This window comes from Magnolia sinica, chromosome 13 (genome assembly GCF_029962835.1).
Source record: "Magnolia sinica isolate HGM2019 chromosome 13, MsV1, whole genome shotgun sequence".
NCBI lineage: Eukaryota > Viridiplantae > Streptophyta > Magnoliopsida > Magnoliales > Magnoliaceae > Magnolia > Magnolia sinica.
In genome coordinates this window covers 14623280-14641561 of record NC_080585.1, presented here as the reverse complement: position 1 = coordinate 14641561, position 18282 = coordinate 14623280, and the positions used below count along the sequence as shown (strand labels likewise).

At 40.9% G+C, this 18282-nt stretch overlaps 1 protein-coding gene across 1 annotated transcript; it reads right to left on the bottom strand.

Moving 5' to 3' along the window:
- Positions 1–858: 858 nt before the first annotated feature.
- LOC131222925 (senescence/dehydration-associated protein At4g35985, chloroplastic-like) lies at positions 859–14033 on the bottom strand. Its single transcript, XM_058218167.1, has 5 exons — positions 13209–14033; positions 3581–3714; positions 1681–1847; positions 1446–1530; positions 859–1304 (listed from the first exon to the last, which is right to left on the bottom strand). Exons 1-5 carry the CDS (start codon positions 13899–13901, stop codon positions 1145–1147), a joined length of 1239 nt encoding a protein of 412 aa, XP_058074150.1. The 5' UTR covers positions 13902–14033; the 3' UTR covers positions 859–1144.
- Between the last annotated feature and the right edge of the window lie 4249 nt (positions 14034–18282).

Here is an 18282-nt window from a genome sequence, read left to right as displayed (position 1 = left end):
TTTGATCATCCTCACTGCATATTAGCTTTCACTCTGCAAATAGCAGTGTGCTCATTTCTCCATTGAAAACTGTCACTTGCCACCATCTACATACATGCATTCATAGATGTATCTCCACTGGCAAGGATTGAACCCATCATCTGAAGGTGGCATTGATGGTTGGACTCGGGACGGCAGCCTGATCTATATATTAAGTTATTTGAAACTTTTTGTCGCTTAACTTCTTCTTTTTTTTCCTGAGAAATAGGAGCACAACACCTGTAACTTTGCTAAAATTATAAAAAGATGCATAGACTTCAGGGTGGGCTTAACAAAAAAAACCAAGAAACCTCACCTATCATATAGTATGATGAGTCAGAATCAACAAAAAAAATTAAAATTATAAAACAAACATTCAGATTCACGACAGACTTTGAAAACAACCCCAGTCAAGGGCACTCCAAATCAGACCCCCTTGTGCATCCATTTATGGAAGTAGGGCAGCCAATAGCTAGAATGATGATGCCACCATCAAGTCTGCAACAAACTCAATGCCACAGAAGCATCCACTGCCTAAGAGCCATTAGCCTTTGGGCCACTCCAATCAAACAGGTTGCACCATCCAGGGACACACCTCCCAAATAGACCCCTAGTCCCACCACTTGCCTTGAGGAACAACCCAAAACCATGAAAGGAAACACTACCAGCAGCAACCTGGATCACCACACATCCTTCTCCAACCAACACAACCGGCATAAGTCTGATTTTGGCCTCCTACAACACCCGTAGCTAGCCGATGCTACATAACCCACTCCAGCAGCTGCTTAGTACCCACAATAGGCAAGAGCCACCAGCCACACATCACCACCACAGGGAATATTTGAACAAGAAAACCCACAGAAGCTATCAGCCCTTGTCTGCACCTTACAATATTTAAAGCTTGTTTCTTGTCCTATAATGCAATACATTAAAATATGGCATCTTAATTCTTCCGCAACATGTTGTAATTACCCGTAATATAGAAGTTGTATGCACATATCTCCTGCCATCCATTGGCAGCAGGGTTGAATCCATATACACATTCAAAAATGGAAAATCCAAATTTTGAAAGTGCATAGGGACTAAACTTCCAATGGATGGTTAGATAAAGGTACGGTTGATAGGCTCAAGGTTTCTTCTTTGCTGCAGTCTTCACTATCGCTGAAGGGAGAAACGATGCCTGATTGATGACCTTTCTGATCTTGAAAATGTTCCAAGCTGTGCCAACGACATGCCTTGCAGTGGCAAATGCATCTTCTGTCACCTCCCCTGCACTCTCTCCAAACCTTCAATTCAGGAAACATAATTACCAGGTGAATTTTTGAGAAAAAGTTGTCAAATGATTAAAATCTCCCAGACTCCTATACGGTTTTAAATATAAGCATCTGAGGCAGTATTGAGACCCAAATTTCCAATGTGATCTTTACCTTTCAGAGACGATTGTTGTTGCTGTGCCTGAGGTGGCAGTGAAAGCCTCTTTTTCAGCAGCCTCCATTGCATCCATGATCTTATCTGCAGTTACAGGACCAAGAACAAAAAATTAAGCTCTCTTTATAGAATTTTCTCAAATGTTGATATGCTACTTATATTCTGACACTCTTAAAACATTTTATTAGCCGAGATGGGTTTCAAGTAAGCTTGCGCGGGGCAATGTTTACTTACTGAAAGCATCCAATGAAGCGACCAGAACCTCCCTTGGGACCAAGGCCTGAAATTCCTTGCCAGATTTTGATCGGAGCAGTTGTGCAGTCACAGATCCAGTGACTAACTTGACTCTGTTAAGCAGGCTTTGGCTCAATTTCTCTGTCATTTTCGACAGCTTCCTTACCCTGAAAACATAGAAATGTGTTCAAACTGCAGATATGGGACAACGCTGTGGTACATGGTTTGAGGCGGGGGAAGCAGCAGAATGCACAAACATGTGATATTAGCAAAACTAATTCTCCTCCTCATCTACAAGGAAATCTTTGTTCTGGGTACTTAATTTAAGTGGTTATAACTACATCTTCCAAGGAGTGGGTCCTTCAATGTGTTAGCTTTGCTGTTGGGAATGGAGTGAGAATTTGTTTTTTGAAAGAAGCTTGGGTGGGGTCTCTCCCTTTGAAGGCTAAATTCCCCTGTATATTCTGCCTTGCCCAAGATTCCTCTGTCGTTATGGCTGGTTGCTACTCTATCATCAGAAATGTGGCGATTTGGGTGCCTCAATGTAGATGCTTTCTTAGGGATGAGGAGTGGGAGGATTTTTGCGGCAATTTTGGACCACATTCATCTTCACTTCCGGGACCCCTCTTCCATGGATAAAATGATATGGAACCAAGATAAATCTGGTTCTTTTTCAGTTCGGTCCCTCTACTCTTGCATTTAAGTGAAGAAGAGGCATGGGGAGGTGGTTCATACGAAATTCGTTTGGCATTATAAAGTCCCTCCTAAGATAGCTGCTTTTTGGTGGTTGGTGGGTATAAAATGATCTCGACTATCGATAATCTGCATAAAGGAGGGATGATTATTCTTATTATATGTCTATGTTGCAAAGGTGACGAGGACTTGTTAATCACCTCTTTGTGTATTGCTGCTTTGTTGGGTCTGTCTGGATGGACTTCCTTGTTGTTACATCGTCTCTTGGTCCACTCCATTGCAGGCGGGAGATCTTCTGCTTGTGTGGCACGGAGTTGGCCTAGGGATGGCAGTGATGAATGTCATTGCTGCTATTTGTTGGGGCGTTTGGGAGGAAAGAAATGCAAAATGCTTTAGGAATGAAAGCAAGCCGGCGGAGGCTATTTCTCAAGGGCTATATTGCTTGTTGTTGAATGGGCCTCTACTGTTCTGATGCTTAAGGGTTGTAATCTTGATTTTCTTGGGTCTAGCCAGGTCGCCATCTTGGCGGCTTCATGCCTTAGTTTTTGTTTTTGTTTGCTCTTTTTAATAGGAGTTTTGTTATCTTTGGAAAAAAAAAAAAACTACGTCTTCCAAGGACATTTGTTAATTGTGAACGCTTCCTTGAGCCAATGAAGTTTGGGCCACTAATCTAACTGTGATGTGCACACAAGCTCAGGTGTGCACTCTCTCCACTTGGATGCATGACTGTCTGCCGGATTTTAATTTGGGATGCTGAATTTTGAAGTACGCATTGAGCTGTAACATGTCTGAACTTGCTTAGCTAGCTTCAGCTATTGACCTGTCCAGGAAACATCATTTTAGAATGTCCTCAAAGCAGGCCTCTTCTGAGTGTTTCTAGGGATAGTTGTTATCTATTGATTGTTTAGGTCTCCTTTTCCACTATTTTGTAGTTACTAATTTTGGTTGTTTTTCATGATATACTCATAGGAAGCTTTTAATCATCAAAGGTTCCTAGCTGCAATAGGTTAGTGTTTAGAATCATTTAAATAATTAACTTTATGATTTGTATATAACTCACTCAAGGTGAGTAGGTAGTGGTCCCTACATGTAGCAAGCTTAACCTTGGCTGCTCTGGAAATTCATTGGAGCCACTAAAATGGAGGATCATTCTTCAAAAAGGATATAAAGAGGTAGGAAGAGAACAGCTTAATGTTCCTGTTAATACCGTTTCATGGCTTTCTGAAGTCTGCTTTTCTTTTCCCCGGCTTTGCTTTTGCTGATTTTACTACCCTCTGTGGTAGAGCTCCTGTTCCTGCCCTCTGCAGCACCAGCTCGAATCATCTCTCCACCCTTTTGAACCTGATCATATTTTCCACCAACACCATTAATTAATTTACTTTTTCTGAATAATAAATGGAAATTACCAAAAAAATTCATTGTCTTTTCCCGTACTTTAGTGACACTAAGGGCCCGTTTGGATACTACCAAATAAGTTACTTTTTCTATTTCAGCAGTAGATAAGTAAGTTTGGTTTAAGCTCAATTATAAGTAACATTTTTGCTTAAAGTTATTCACTTCAGCTTAATAAGTAGAACCCTAGATAAGCTACTTGAGGCATAAGTAGCTTGTGATCCAAACACCCCCTAAATATCATGATATTTCATGATTAATCAGTCTTAAATCATGAAATTCATGATAGCTGGTGCAACCAACACACCCTTAAAGGGTGTGGTTAAAAGATTTCATGGTATGTTAAAAGATTCCAACACTAGATACGTTGAGTAATGTGCATCACTCGAGGTAAGAAAAAGATTCCATTGTATGGTTAAAAGAAAAATAAATTCTTGGTAAAATCTTGTTATAGATTCATCAATGGGTGGTCGGGTGCAAGTCGTGCGAGTCATTCAAATTATGTGTGGTGTTATGGAGCTCTTTCAAAGGTGACAAGATCTAGCTTAGTTAGTGGAGTGAACCAATTGGCTCTTATGATGGACAATTTCTGCAAGAGGAAGATGGTTTTATCGAATGTGTGCTTGGTGTGCTATCAGAACAAGGATTTATTGGACCATCTTTTTGTTCATTGTATCTTTGCTAAGAAAGTATGGAAGTGTTTATTTGTTCTATTTAGATTAGTATGAGTTTGGCTGAATTCTAGCTATTCTTTTCTAGTTGCCTGGCATGGTGGAGGCATCGGAAAAATCGAGAAGAATGTTTGGAGGCTTAGTCTACGAGCTGGGATATGGTACATCTGTTAGAAAGGAACAATCACTATTTCAGGAACCAAAAGGGGCATTTTGAGATTTCCAATAGGATTAAATTGAATGTAATAGAATAGATGAAAGCATCCAATTCTATAGCCATCGCTCCTTCCCTTGATTTATGGTCTGAGTTGTAATTAATTTCCTTTTTTCCTTTTTTGCTTTTGTCCTCTTGTTTTGTGTATAATTCTTTAGGCTTGGGCCTCTCCTCAATAAACTCATCATTGTTGAAGATTAAAATTTTTTTTTTAAATTTTAAAAACGCCTTTAAAGAAAGATGCTTGCTTGGGTTTAAGTGTCAAGGCAAAAAATTGTTCAGTGAAGTGTGAATCAAGGGTGGGTCTGCTCATATCTCCACCATCCGTAAATGGAGGGCAGGAATCTTAACAAACTTCTAAAATTTCAAATTTTGATATGTATTTGTAACAAAATCAGTACAGACCAAAGAAATGGTTTAGATTTAGCCATATGGCACAGAAGATATTTGAGAAGCATGCGTCAGGGATTCAAAGATCGGTTCATCCTTTTGAGGTGTTTTTCACATTTTATTTTTCTTTGGATAAAGGCAATTACTCCAGTCACATTAGGCTTAAAGTACAGCCTAAGCATATAACAAAGATAAGATCACGATTGAGGAAATGTAACCGCTCTTTTCCCAGCTAGTTGCACACGAAGGCGCCACGTGAACGGGCGGTTGTTCTTCCATCTTGTCCGGAAAGCTATAAATAGTAGAAGCAGATCCGGAGCAAAGGAGCCCCCTCCAAATCCAAAATCCAACTATAAATCCAATGCAATGTTGTGTATCTAGGTTTATTTCTCCCCTGCTCAGCAACAATGGACCTTTAATGTAGATCTAATCTCAGTCCATCCCTGCACATACATCAAATCGACTCTTAGTCATAGCTAATAGTTGTAATTCTCTTCCATTTGCTCCTGTGTGCCGGATCTGAAAAAAGACCTTATATTAAGAATCCATCTACCTATGCTCAATAGTCTGCACCAACCTTAGTAATCGTTGGCATTGCTTTTGCCTCACTCATCATCACGCTACTCTTGAAAGCACCTTGTTGCCCTTAGCCAAGCCGTTGATCCCGTTGTAGTAGTAACTCACATGCCTTTTTCCATATCTATCTCTCTCTAATCCTTTTTTGTTTCAACCATACAATTAATGCACCTGAAAAAACCCTTAAATTTTCAAGGCAAAAAAGAGCTCATTGGAGGAAGAGCCCCAATCTCTACCAATCGCTCGAGCAATGAGCGTACAATAGTTGGCTAAATATACAAATGATCGAGACAATGACTGAATATCGCTTTTATCTCGACGCAAGGGGTCGATGGTCACGGTTCGAATCAAACCCAATCTGTTTTGGCACCCCTGCAATCCACACACGTGTTCTACGTGGCCGAATTTGAGACCAACAAGATGTTCATTAGATTCTCCACAACCGACTTTTAATGGGACTCTCCTTTTGTACTAAGGTTGCATTAAAGTGGTGCCCTAATATCAATTTTTAGCTTTCAAGGGATACTCTTGAACTAAAATTTCAGTACACCTTTGCAACCATGGAAGATAATTTCTCAACCCACATACAATTTGGGGCCGTTTGGATGCTTGTAACTCAACTTGTAACTTTCTTACAGGAGAAAGTTGCGAAAATCTCATAGGCAGTAAAGCTGAATTTCAAGTTACCTACAACTTTGAAACAACCTAACGAATAAATTTTTTTAATCTAAAAATGCTTAGGAGAAACATAGTTGGCAGTAAGGACATCGTTGATGAAGAACCACTAACCTTGGAGGAAGGACACCATCTCTCTCTCTCTCTGCAATCATCTTGGCCTCTCACCCTCCCATCCCCAAGTACGGTTTCATGCGTCCTTTTTTCTTCGATCTAAAAGTGGATGGGTTTTACTGTCGCTGCCATAGGAACTTGCTGAGAAAGAAGCTAGGGTGGGGTGGCCCATGAGGTGGGACTTGTGAGATGCAGGATGGCCCCAGGATGGGGCCCACTGTGAGACCCATGAGATGCGAGGTAACCCACGAGGAGGTCTCATTCGGGCTGCCCAGGAGGGCGAAGATAAAGGGATAGTTAGATGCTTCCCCAACAACTCTAGAGCTTTTGGTGTATTGGCTAGTATTCCCTGCATCAAGTGGTATTAGAGTAGGAGACTGATGTTCGAGTCTCCTTACCAGTGTGGGTGGATGATGCAGGTGCATCTCCACACTAGGGTCAATTGTGATGTGAAGTGATTTTTCTTTAGAGAGTGTTGTAGCCCATTCTCCAATCGTTCATACGTGCATGATGCTTGCATTGATCAAATGGTTCAAGAGAGAAATCAACTCCAACAAATTCAAAAGAAAATGAGAATTATTATTATTATTATTTTTTTTTTTGCTTACCTTGAGTTTTGTTTCACATTATAGGTATTTTGAATCTTTGGGTCCCCATAATGATTAGTTTACTCTAATAATTAACCTTAATATTCATTTACATGGGCTTGCATACTTTTGTTGAAGCTTTTTATGTGTCAATTTGGTTTTGAAACCATTTCTTACTCTAAACTTTTGTTAGTGTGAACATACCTTACAAGTTATCAAAATACAAAAACGAATCTACTAGTAAGTAACCTACGGCTTACATTCAAACAAGAATACCAGTAACTCACTGTTTGACAGGAAACGTGCTTTGTATAGCTAATTTCTATGTATAGATAATTGATTATGATTTTATCTTTTTCCTTGTATGGTTGATTCTGATTTTATCTTTTTCCATGTATAGATGTGTGTATATCTCTATATATTCAACCTTTTAGGGTTGTCTAAAATACAGAAAACCAAAGGAGAATCGTTTTCTCTTTGCTTTCATGGTATCAGAGCTATACCGATCTCAACTGATCTGACCCTGCTCCACCATCTTCAGCTGCACATCCTGATCCAGCACCTCCTTCCTCACCGGCACTACCTCCTGACAGATCCGGCCTCTCCTACATCAGCAAACCCCTGCGGTACCATATCCTGACAGATCCGGCCCCTCTTACGTCAGCAAACCTTATTCTGGACCACCCCTGCGCCCCTTTTGCGCTCCTGCTGCGTCAACAGCCTCCGTCCAATCATCCCCAGGTCCATCCGATCATCCCCAGCCCCGTCCGACCATCCTCAGCCCATGTCAGACCATCCCCAGGCCCCGTCCAATCAACCCCAGGCCACGTCCGATCATCCTCCACCCCTGTCTGACCATCCTCAGCCCTGTCCGACCAACCCCAGCCCCATCCACAGCCTTGTCCACTAACCCCAGCCTCGTCCACCTTCCCCAGGACCACTCAACATTGCTGTGCCCATCTCTTCTCACGGACCAGTTCTTCTTCTAGCTCTTCTGCTACAAGGTACATCCTTCCTTGGCGTTGTTTATATCACTTCAGATATATGGACAAAGACTCCTCCCGTACAGAGGCCCCACGATGTGGTTCGATGGTACAAACTACAACCTATGGGCCATCCACTTTCAGAGTTTTCTCAAGGGTCGTAGTTTACCGGGAATAATTGATGGATCTGTTACTATCCTCACTTCCACAGATGCCGACAAAATTGCTAACTGGGAAATAAAAAATGTATGAATTATTACCTAGATTCTCGATTCGGTCGATCGGTCAATTGTCGTTGGCCTCACGCCACACCGCACTGCTAAGGCAATGTGTGAGCATCTCTAGACAATTTATCAACGGAGCAATGCGGCTCGGTTATATCGCCTGGAACAAGATCTAGTTCACCTTACTTAGGATGACAATAGTATTCAAATATTTTACTCTCAAATTGTTACAATTTGGATAAAGATAGCTATGATGGATCCAGAATTTCCTCATAACTTTAAGATATTCCAAACAATGCGTGATAGTGCGCAAGTTCGACAGTTTCTTATGAAGTCGCGTTAGGAATTTGAGCATTGTAGGGCTGCTCTACTAAATTGTAGCCCAACTCCTTCATTAAATTCGCTTATTAATGATTTATTAGCTAAGGAACAACTACTGAAAATTCTCTCCCACTTCCCCATCTGATTTGGTACTCGCTGTATCCACCTCTGCACCAAACCGTGGTTCCGCTCCTTTCATTTGTCGTAGCTATAACAAAGTGGGACATGTTGTTGCTCAGTGCAAAGATTGGTGCGCTTATTGTCGACGGACTGGTCATGGTATTCAGGACTGTCGGTCACGTGCCTATGCATCCTCTTTGGGCCATGGACGTGGTGGTCGAGGTTGTAGCTATGGTCGTGCTCTTTCTGTTACTTCTACCACTATTTCTACCGAGCCCTCTGTTAGTGATACTGCATTTATTATTTCTGCTAAAGGACTTTCCTCACCTTTGACTCTTGAGATGCTCTAGCAGATTGTGCAGGCCTTGTCTAGTGCCGGTATGTCAGGTATATCCTCATCCTCTACATGGTTTTTTGATTAGGGTGCTTCTAATCATATGACTGGTGACGTATCACATCTTCGCGACATTCGTCCCTACACTAGCAATCAGGCAATTTCTACTGCGGATGGCACCAAAATACCCATTCAGTCCGTTAGCTCATTGACTTTCTCTCCTTCTGTCTATCGCCAGTTCACTCTTCGTAACGTGTTTCATGTCCCTAAACTCTCTTCCAATTTAATTTTTGTTGGTGAACTTACATCCAATAACTGCTTGGTTATATTTCTTCCAAATTGTTGTTTTGTGCAGGATCTGACAACGGAGAAGGTACTTAGGAGGGGTAGGCGGCATGGACATTTGTACATGCTGGACTTTTACCCATCCGTCACTCTAGCTCGTTGTTTCTTTTCTCCATCTTCCTCAAATATTTGTTCGGCAAATAAAATGTGGAAAGTCTGGCACTTTCGCTTGGGTCATCCACATTCTGATCGGTTGATTCAGATATTTTCTTATGGCATGTTAGGGAATGTTTCTCTTAATAAAAGTAATTTGGATTATTCTTGTTCTTCCTGTTGTCTTTCAAAAAGGAAGTATATTCCCTTTCCTCTAAGTACTACAAAATCATCATCTATGTTTGAGCTAGTGCATACGGATGTCTGGGGTCCTTCACCAATTATGTCACTATCTGGACTGCGATACTATGTTATATTCATTGATGATTTCACACGTTACACCTGGATCTATTTTCTACATTATAAGTCACAGATTTTTAAAAAATTCAAAATATTTCACTCTATAGTGGACACTCAATTTCAGGTCAAAATTCAAACTCTCCGCTCTGACTCAGGGGGGAGTATCTCTCCACCAATTTTCGTACATATCTTCAGGGTCATGGGATTATTCATCAAACCACCTATTTTGATACTCTACAATAGAATGGTGTGGCTGAACGAAAAAATTTTCATATTGTTGAAACTACCAATACCCTGATGACAGCTATAAGTGTTACTCGTTCCTTCTGGGCGGAAGCTATGATGCATTCCGTCTACTTGATTAACCAGATGCCAACTACAATTCTGAATAGTAAATCTCCCTACTTTGTTCTTACTGGTTTACTTCGTACATATTCCACATTTTGTGTTTTTGGTTGTGTATGGTATGTTCATCTGGCATCATGTGAACGCAACAAACTCTCCTCAAAATTAGTCAAATGTATGTGCTTGTGACGCAGGGGAGGACGTGAGGTCGAGCAACGTCTTCCTCAAGAGAATAACTATTCCGAATCCACGGAACTTCTCTGGACTCCTCATAGAGACTTCTCGAATCCACGAGGAAAGAAAGCAGGAAATAGAAATAAATTCTAATAAATTCGAATTTGATTAATGAATCCATAAAAATGAGTTCACAACCCTTTAAATAGGATACCAAGGAATGAGAAAGAAATCAGAATCAAACTACAACTAAAACTCCTAGAATACGCGACTTAGTATAAATAGTAAACTTACTATTTATAGACGGCCATGATGTCTACTAGTGCGCAAGGTTTTCGGCCAAAAATAGTAAGTGTCCTATTTGGCTTCACCAAACCGTTCTCCTAATTATTCTAAGCTCTTTTCACGTTGGGCGCAGCTCCTAAAGCCCGACGGATGAAGAGTTATAATCAAACTAAAACTTACTATTTATAGTAAAAATGAAATTAAAACAGGAAAACGACCGTCGATCCAGGGGTTTTTCGCAATTTCAGGCTGTGCAACCCACATAGTGGGGTTGGTTGGCTAAAGTAGCTCGTTCTACCCAAAAATCATATATTTTACATCAGATAACTATTCCGGATTGCGAGATACGCTCGATCTAAGGTCCAACGGCTCGGATCACTTATGTCGTCGACTGAGCCTTTTCTGATCCATCTTAACCATGAAACTGTTCGCGACCTACTCTACATCAACTTGGGATTTGGAGAAACTCAGAAGGAATTTTGGTGTTATGATTCGGCCTTTCGTTGTGTTCGGGTGTCACGACATGTTGTCTTTCTTGAGCATATTGCCTTTCATTCTTTCGTTCCTCCTCCGCCCGCACCAAACTCTCCCGGTCTTACAGTTTTTCCTGACATTCTTGTTGCCTCGAGTACACTCCCTTGTCCGTTGCAAGTTTACTCACGACAACCACGTACAAATCCACCACTTATTGCTCTCCCTACTGTACCTGTTATCGATCCAGATCCTACCTTGATACGTCGTTCCAATCGTGTACCTGATCGCTTGATATACTCTATGTCTGCCATGAATGTTACTTTGGATACTGTATTTATTCCTACTTCAAACCCTCAGGTAGCCACTCATGATTGTTGGAAGAAGGTTATAGCAGAAGAACTTGAAGCATTGGATGATAACCATACGTGGGACATTGTCACTCGACCCACTGACCAACAATTAATTGGTAGTAAATGGATTTATTCTGTAAAGCTCAAGTCTAACAGATCATTGGATCGATACAAAGCTTGACTTGTTGCTTGGGGATAAAAACAGGAACATGAAATTGATTATAATGAGACATTCGCTCATGTGGCCAAGATGAAAACTGTTCGCACTCTTCTGGCAATATCATCCGTTCGATCTTGGCCACTTTTTCAGATGGATGTGAAAAATGCTTTTCTTCATGAAGACCTTCAAGAAATAGTATATTTGAAACCTCCTCCCAACCCTTTAATCCCTGCCAATAAGGTCTGTCGCCTACGGAAAGCTCTGTATGGCCTCAAACAGGCCCCTCGAGTATGGTTCCAACGCTTTCACGATGTTGTTACAGGTGCTGACTTTACTCAAAGTGGTCATGATCCATCCTTATTTCTGCGCACCACTGATGGCGGAATTGTCATTGTTCTCATATATGTTGACGACCTACTTCTAACTGGTAGCGATGCTACTGGCATCTCGGCATTAAAAGAAGTTCTGAAATCATCCATCAAGATGAAGGACCTCAGCCATCTGACATATTTTCTTGGACTTGAATTTTCACCTTCTAAACGTGGGATCCTGGTCAGCCAGCGTAAATATACCAAGGATCTTCTCGCCTTGGCCTCATTAACGGATCAGAAAATATTTCTGACTCCCTTAGAACTTAACATTCAATATGGTCGTGACGATGGTGATCTCCTTGAGCAGCCCACATTATACCGTCGTTTGCTTAGGAGTCTGGTTTACTTAACAATGACTCACCCTAATATTGCTACGTTGTCCAAGTAATCAGCCAGTTTGTATCTGCTCATCGGACTCTTCATATGACTGCGGTATTGCGTATCCTACGGTACCTACATGGAACTCCAGATCGATCATTGTTCTTCTCCTCCACGGCAACTCTGGATCTTCATGCTTATTCGGATGCTGACTGGGCCAGTTGCGCTTTCACACAACGATCTACCACTGGCTATTGTGTTTTTCTCGGCACTTCTCTCATCTCTTGGAAGTGTAAAAAGCAGGCCAATGTTTCCAAATCAAACATGGAAGCAGAGTATCGAGCGATGTCAGCTACTTGTAGTGAGCTTCTCTAGCTACATGGACTTCTTTCCGACTTGGGCCTTCATCTACAGAATCCTACTCCGCTCCATGTAGATAATCTCAGTGCCATTCAGATTGCCTCTAACCCTATTTTTCATGAACGGACAAAGCATATTGAGGTTGACTGTCACTTCATCCGAGAGAAGCTTCAGTCTGGGCTCATTTCTCTTCCGCATGTGGCATCCCATGATCAGATTGTAGACATTTTCACAAAGTCCGTCACTTCTGCACGTCACTTATTTCTAGTTGGCAAACTATTACTTGTCGATGACCAGCATCAGTTTGAGGGAGGATGTTAGACAAGAAACGTGCCTTGTATAGCTAATTTCCATGTATAGATAATGGATTTTGATTTTATCCTTTTCCTTGTATAGTTGATTCTGATTTTATCTCTATATATTCAACCTTTTAGGCTTGTCTAAAATACAGAAAACCAAAGGAGAATCGTTTTCTCTTTGCTTTCACTCACAACTCAAAAAATTTATAGACATCCAAACACACCCTTAAGTTATCCTAAGATTCAACAGATATTGTGAACGGAAGATGTGAACGGGTAAAGATATAAGCCCATCACTTGCAGATTTGAAAAATCAACACTATTGGGAAATCAATGTTTAAGTCAATAGAAACCTCTAACCTGTTTTATGTAAGCGTTGGTGCACTTGAAAATCCCTTTGACAATCTCACCCGTCCCTTCCGCAATCGTCTTAGCCAAAACTCCATTGTAATCTTCAATCCTGGGAGCAAAATCCTTCCAATATAGCCCATGAGAATCCAACGAGGAAGTAGTATCAGTGGAGTTAAAAGAAGTAGAAGCTGGTGTCGAGAAGCATGAATTTTCTGGAAGAAACGAATCCAGCAAAGCGAAACTGCCATTGGGTTCAGAGAAAGAGATAGCATAGCTCAAAATTTCTCCATCTTGGCTTGGCAAGGAGAAGAGATAGTGGAGCTGATCGAGCTTGACAACCGCCTCATCTTTGGTCAGAGGCCATTGAAGATCAGAGCCGATTCTTACAATGATTGCAAGGATGACATTTTCTTCAGTAAGTCTGACGACTGTGAAATCTCCTTTGGCGAGTTCGAGTGGCTCTGCATCTTCGATGAGGTGAGCTATAGAGCCTGGGATTTGAAGGAGGATTTCTTCTTTGGGTTTGGGTTTTGGGTTTTCTTGGTTTGAAGGAAGAATGGTTTCATGGTTGGGAGATTGGAAGTTTCTGTTACTTGCCGGCTCGCAGCAATTCAGAATTTTTTCAGCTCTTGGCGGAGTAAAATGGACGTTGGAGAGAAATGTAAGAAGATAAATGAAAGAGGAGAGGATGGCAACACCCATTCTTAGAATTCCTTTCTTCTTCTTCTTCTTCTTCTTCTTCTTTTCTCCTGATATTGAAAATCACTTCAATTTTGATTTCTCGAAAGCATCCGGCATTAACAAACGCTCTCCAATCTCTAAACAGTCGACACAGCATGCAATAATTCCCTCCGCTTTTTGGAGTTTTCCAGAATAGTACCTCATTAATTTGATATTTACATTTCAGTTAATTAAATTTTCATTAAGCTACCTCATTAATCAAGTTAATTTCAAACGGATACCTACTGTTAATTTTCATTTAAAGTATGATTTTTACTAAAATAACGAAAATGCCTACCAATTAATGAGGTTGATTGATAAGAATTAAGTAGGTACCGAAATGCAAATATCGTTAGTAATTATTATTATATAAAAAAATTGAAAAAGGTCACAAAAAATAATCTCCCGATGCGGATTGCCAGTTGTAGGGACGTGGCTACTAGTCGGTGCTTTGTTGGACCCATAATTTTTATGTCTTTAATCAACACTGTCCATCCAATTCCGCAAGTTATTTTAAAGTATGATACAAAAAATGAGGCATATACAAATGTCAAGTGGACCACACCACAGGAAATAGTTGTGACGAATGCCTACCATTAAAAACTTCTTGTGGGCTATAAAAGTTTTGGATCAAGCTGATATTTGTTTTCTTCCCTTTCATCCAGGTCTTTGTGTCCTTATAAATGGGTTGGATGTGAATAAACATGATGGGGGCCATTACATTGGGCCCTAGGAAGTTTTTAATGGTAGGCTTTCAATCAGTACCGTTTCGTACGGTATGGTCCAGATTAGATTTGTATCTTCTTAATTTTTGGGTTCATGGCCTAGAACAAGCCTGAAAAACGGATGGACGGTATGGATATAAAATACATACATCAAGTTGAGCCCCACGATCAGGGCTGCACCATGTTAAGGTAAGCCGAACCGCACCTAATCCGAAAATCTTTAACCGTCGGCAAAGACGGACGCGATTGCTTGTCCCCTGGGAATGTTGGTAATTGGAAGCTGTGTGGGGCCCACAGAGATTCCCGAAACAAATCTACTCCGTTCATCGGTTTTTTAACACAACAAATGACAGAAGTCTAAGTGTCAAGGAGATCCAAAACTCGTGTGGGCTACACCACACGAAACAGCAGGGATTGCATGGCCACCATTAGAAACTTTATGGCAGTCAAAATTTTTTTCTATCCGGATGATATTCGTTCCTACCGTTTATTTGAGTATTAATAACCCTGTGAACGGTTTGGATAGACTGTAAACATCATGATCGGCTCCAGGAAGGTTTCAACGGTGGACATTTTAGTTCCCACTGTTTCGTATGGTGTGGCCCAAAATAATTTTGTATCTAACTGATGTTTACAAAACTCTCCTATTGTGTTCTTTTAAAACTGATGGACGGAGTGGATTTTTAAAATTCTGTGCGGTCCACACCATTTCCCACTACAGGCGCACAAGGCAATCCGCCGTATAGGCAAATACACATAGGGGTTACTTTAACCTGGATAGCATATGGTGATCCGTGGCCCGCCATGATTTATGTGTTTAATGATGCCATTTATTCATTTTTCAGATCATTTTAGGGCATCACCCCAAAAGTGAGGCAGATCTAAATCTCAGGTGGACCACACCGCAGAAAAAAGTGGTGATGAACACCCACTATTAAAGATTTCTTGTGGGCTACGAAAGTTTTGTACGAAGTTGATATCTATTTTTTTCTCCGCCTTCCAGGTCCTTGTGACCTAATCAGTAGGTTGGATGGAAAACGAACTGGAGGGCTTTAGGAAGTTTATAATGGTGGGCATTCAATCACCCTTTTTTTCTTACTGCGTGGTCCACTTGAGATTTGGAGCTGCCTCATATTTTTGTATCATGCCCTGAAGTGATAGTAAAAAATGAATAGACCGTGGATACCGATCAGTTGGTCACTTCTTCCTGCTATGCAATGGGCATGCAGAGATTTTTTATTATTATTTTCTTTGAATTGCTGGGCATTTTCATCGGAACTTTCTTTTAAAGAAATTTATTTTTTCTTTTTTTCGGTTAGCTTGTTAGTACACACCCATGTCAGTAGACACACTCCATGTTAGCCACCCCGCTAGGGATCGATACCAAGACCTCAAGTTTTGAACGAGGTATCTCCACTCAGTCTACCAGTTGAGCTATTTCATCATAACTTAATTAATGAAACAGCTTAATAAAAAAAAAATTTAAAAAAAGCAACGAGCCATAAATAAGGTATTATTTTGTAAAATTTACTTTATTTTATTTTATTTTAACGGCACCAACTCCTTTAATCCATGACTTAGAGGTTAAGGAACCATCATATAGACAAGCCTTACAAAGGCTAGGGAACTCACCCAAGAAGGTGCGGCCCTTGGCGTGGGGCCTACTTTGATCTATGTATTTTGTATCCATGCCATCCATTCATTTTTTTTTTTCCATATTATTTTAGAGCCTTATACTAAAAATGATAGATCCAATTATCAGGTGGACCACATCATAGGAAACAGTGGTGATTGACCATTAATAGGCTGTAAAAGCTTTTGATCAAGCTGATATTTGTTTTTTCGGTTCATTCAGGTTAATGTGACCTTATTAACAGATTGGATGGTAAATAAACACTATAGAAACATTAATGTGTGCCCTAAGAAATTTTTAATGGTAGAGCATTCAATCAACACTGTTTCCTATGGTATGGTCCACCTGGTAATTGGATCTACTTCAAGTTTTGTATAATGTGGTAAAATGATATAGAAAAACGGATGGACGGCATGGATACGGAATATATAAATCGAGGTGAGCCCTACGGTAAGGCTGTACTGTCTTGGGTGTGTCCGGGGTCTCAACTAATCCACGCTCCGCATATGGACGGGGAAGATGTGTGCACTGGTTCCAGGAAGATGCGTGCACAGTGTTCACACAAACTTTACCTTTCAGGAACCCGCAATCTACGCTGGAAAAAGATGTACGTCTGTTCTTTTTATTCCATGACAAAGACCGTTCTTTTCTTCTCTCGAGTTTGGATTAGGTGTAGCCCCGGCCTCACCCAAGATGGTCAAGTTCTTACCCTGGGCCACCTTGTATTTATTCTGAATCTATGCCGTCCATCCACTTTTCAAAATTATTTTAGGGCATCAGCACAAAAATGAAGCAAATTCAATTTTCAGGTGGACCATAGTAATGGGAAAAGTGGTGATTGACCATTAATGGGTCACAAAAGTTTTGGATCAAAATTATTTTTGTTTTTTTTCCTTCATCGGGGTTTATATTACCTTATCAACAAGTTTTTAATGGTAGAGCATTTAATACCAATTTTTCCTATAGCATAGTCCACTTGATATTTAGATCTTTAATTTTTGGGGTCATGCTCTAAAATTATCTGAAGAAATGGATGGACGACATGGATTTAGAATAAATACATTGAGGTGGGTCCCTTGGTAAGGGCCACACCATGTTGGGTGTGGCCAGGGCCGCACCTAATCCAATCTCTCTTTTCTTGCTTTTTCACGAGTTCTAACCTTATTCTGTCCTTCAGAGCATCTTGGTGCAAAGTTGCTTAGGAATTGGAAGAATGAGAGTATGGTGTCAATGGGCCGGGCTCCAGCCTGTGAATCAGAATTTTGAATAGGGTCAGCCTGACGTACGGCCTAGCCTAAAACAGTTTAAAATTTGGGTCAAGACCTGTTGATGCAGTTTTCTAGCTTACCCTCTTTGCTACTCTCAAACACTTGCACATGAAGAGGACAAAGGAGATCTTGGCTAATGGAAGGGACCTCTAATGCCAAAGTCAGGCCTCGAATCAGGGTTTAATAGTTTGTAAGAGTTTGAGGGTGAGAAAATGTGTGTGTACCTTTCACCTTTAGGCGTCTTCTATTTATAGAAGAGATAAGGTCCCGTGGTCTTGGGATCCTTCCCTGGTATATTGGGGATTTATTGCTATCCAAGATAATTCCAAGATCCTAGATCTCCTAGAACTCCATGATTTTTGAGATTAGGCGTTATCTTTCGGGGATATTGGAAGATCTGTAAGATCTTCAAGATTTAGCCGAGCCCTCAGATCGGCTCTCGGTCGGATCTGGTGGCGAGTGTCCGATTGGGAACAACTAGTGTTTCTGCTTGGTTCAACAGATTAGGATTCACCTTTTCTGACTGTCGACCGAGTTAATAGCGTCAGCTGTATTCAGAAGCCTCATGCTGGCCAATTCTTATACCGACCATATTATGGTCGACCAATGGTGGCCGATCTTTAATCAGCTGTCGGTTGAGGTATGGTCGATTCGTAATCGACCTATTACCGGCTGATAGTTGACCTATGGCCGACTTATAGACTAGGTCGGACTTGGGTCAATCTCAAGTATGGTTG

Bases quoted from the DNA above. Each gene is read 5' to 3' on its own strand.
- LOC131222925 (XM_058218167.1), bottom strand. From the start codon at position 13,901: ATGGGTGTTGCCATCCTCTCCTCTTTCATTTATCTTCTTACATTTCTC. The intron at 3,715-13,208 runs GTTAGAGGTTTC...AAATATGATCAG, and splicing joins CCAACGCTTACATAAAACAG to GTTCAAAAGGGTGGAGAGAT. The intron at 1,848-3,580 runs GTATTAACAGGA...CTATGTTTTCAG, and splicing joins CTTCAGAAAGCCATGAAACG to GGTAAGGAAGCTGTCGAAAA.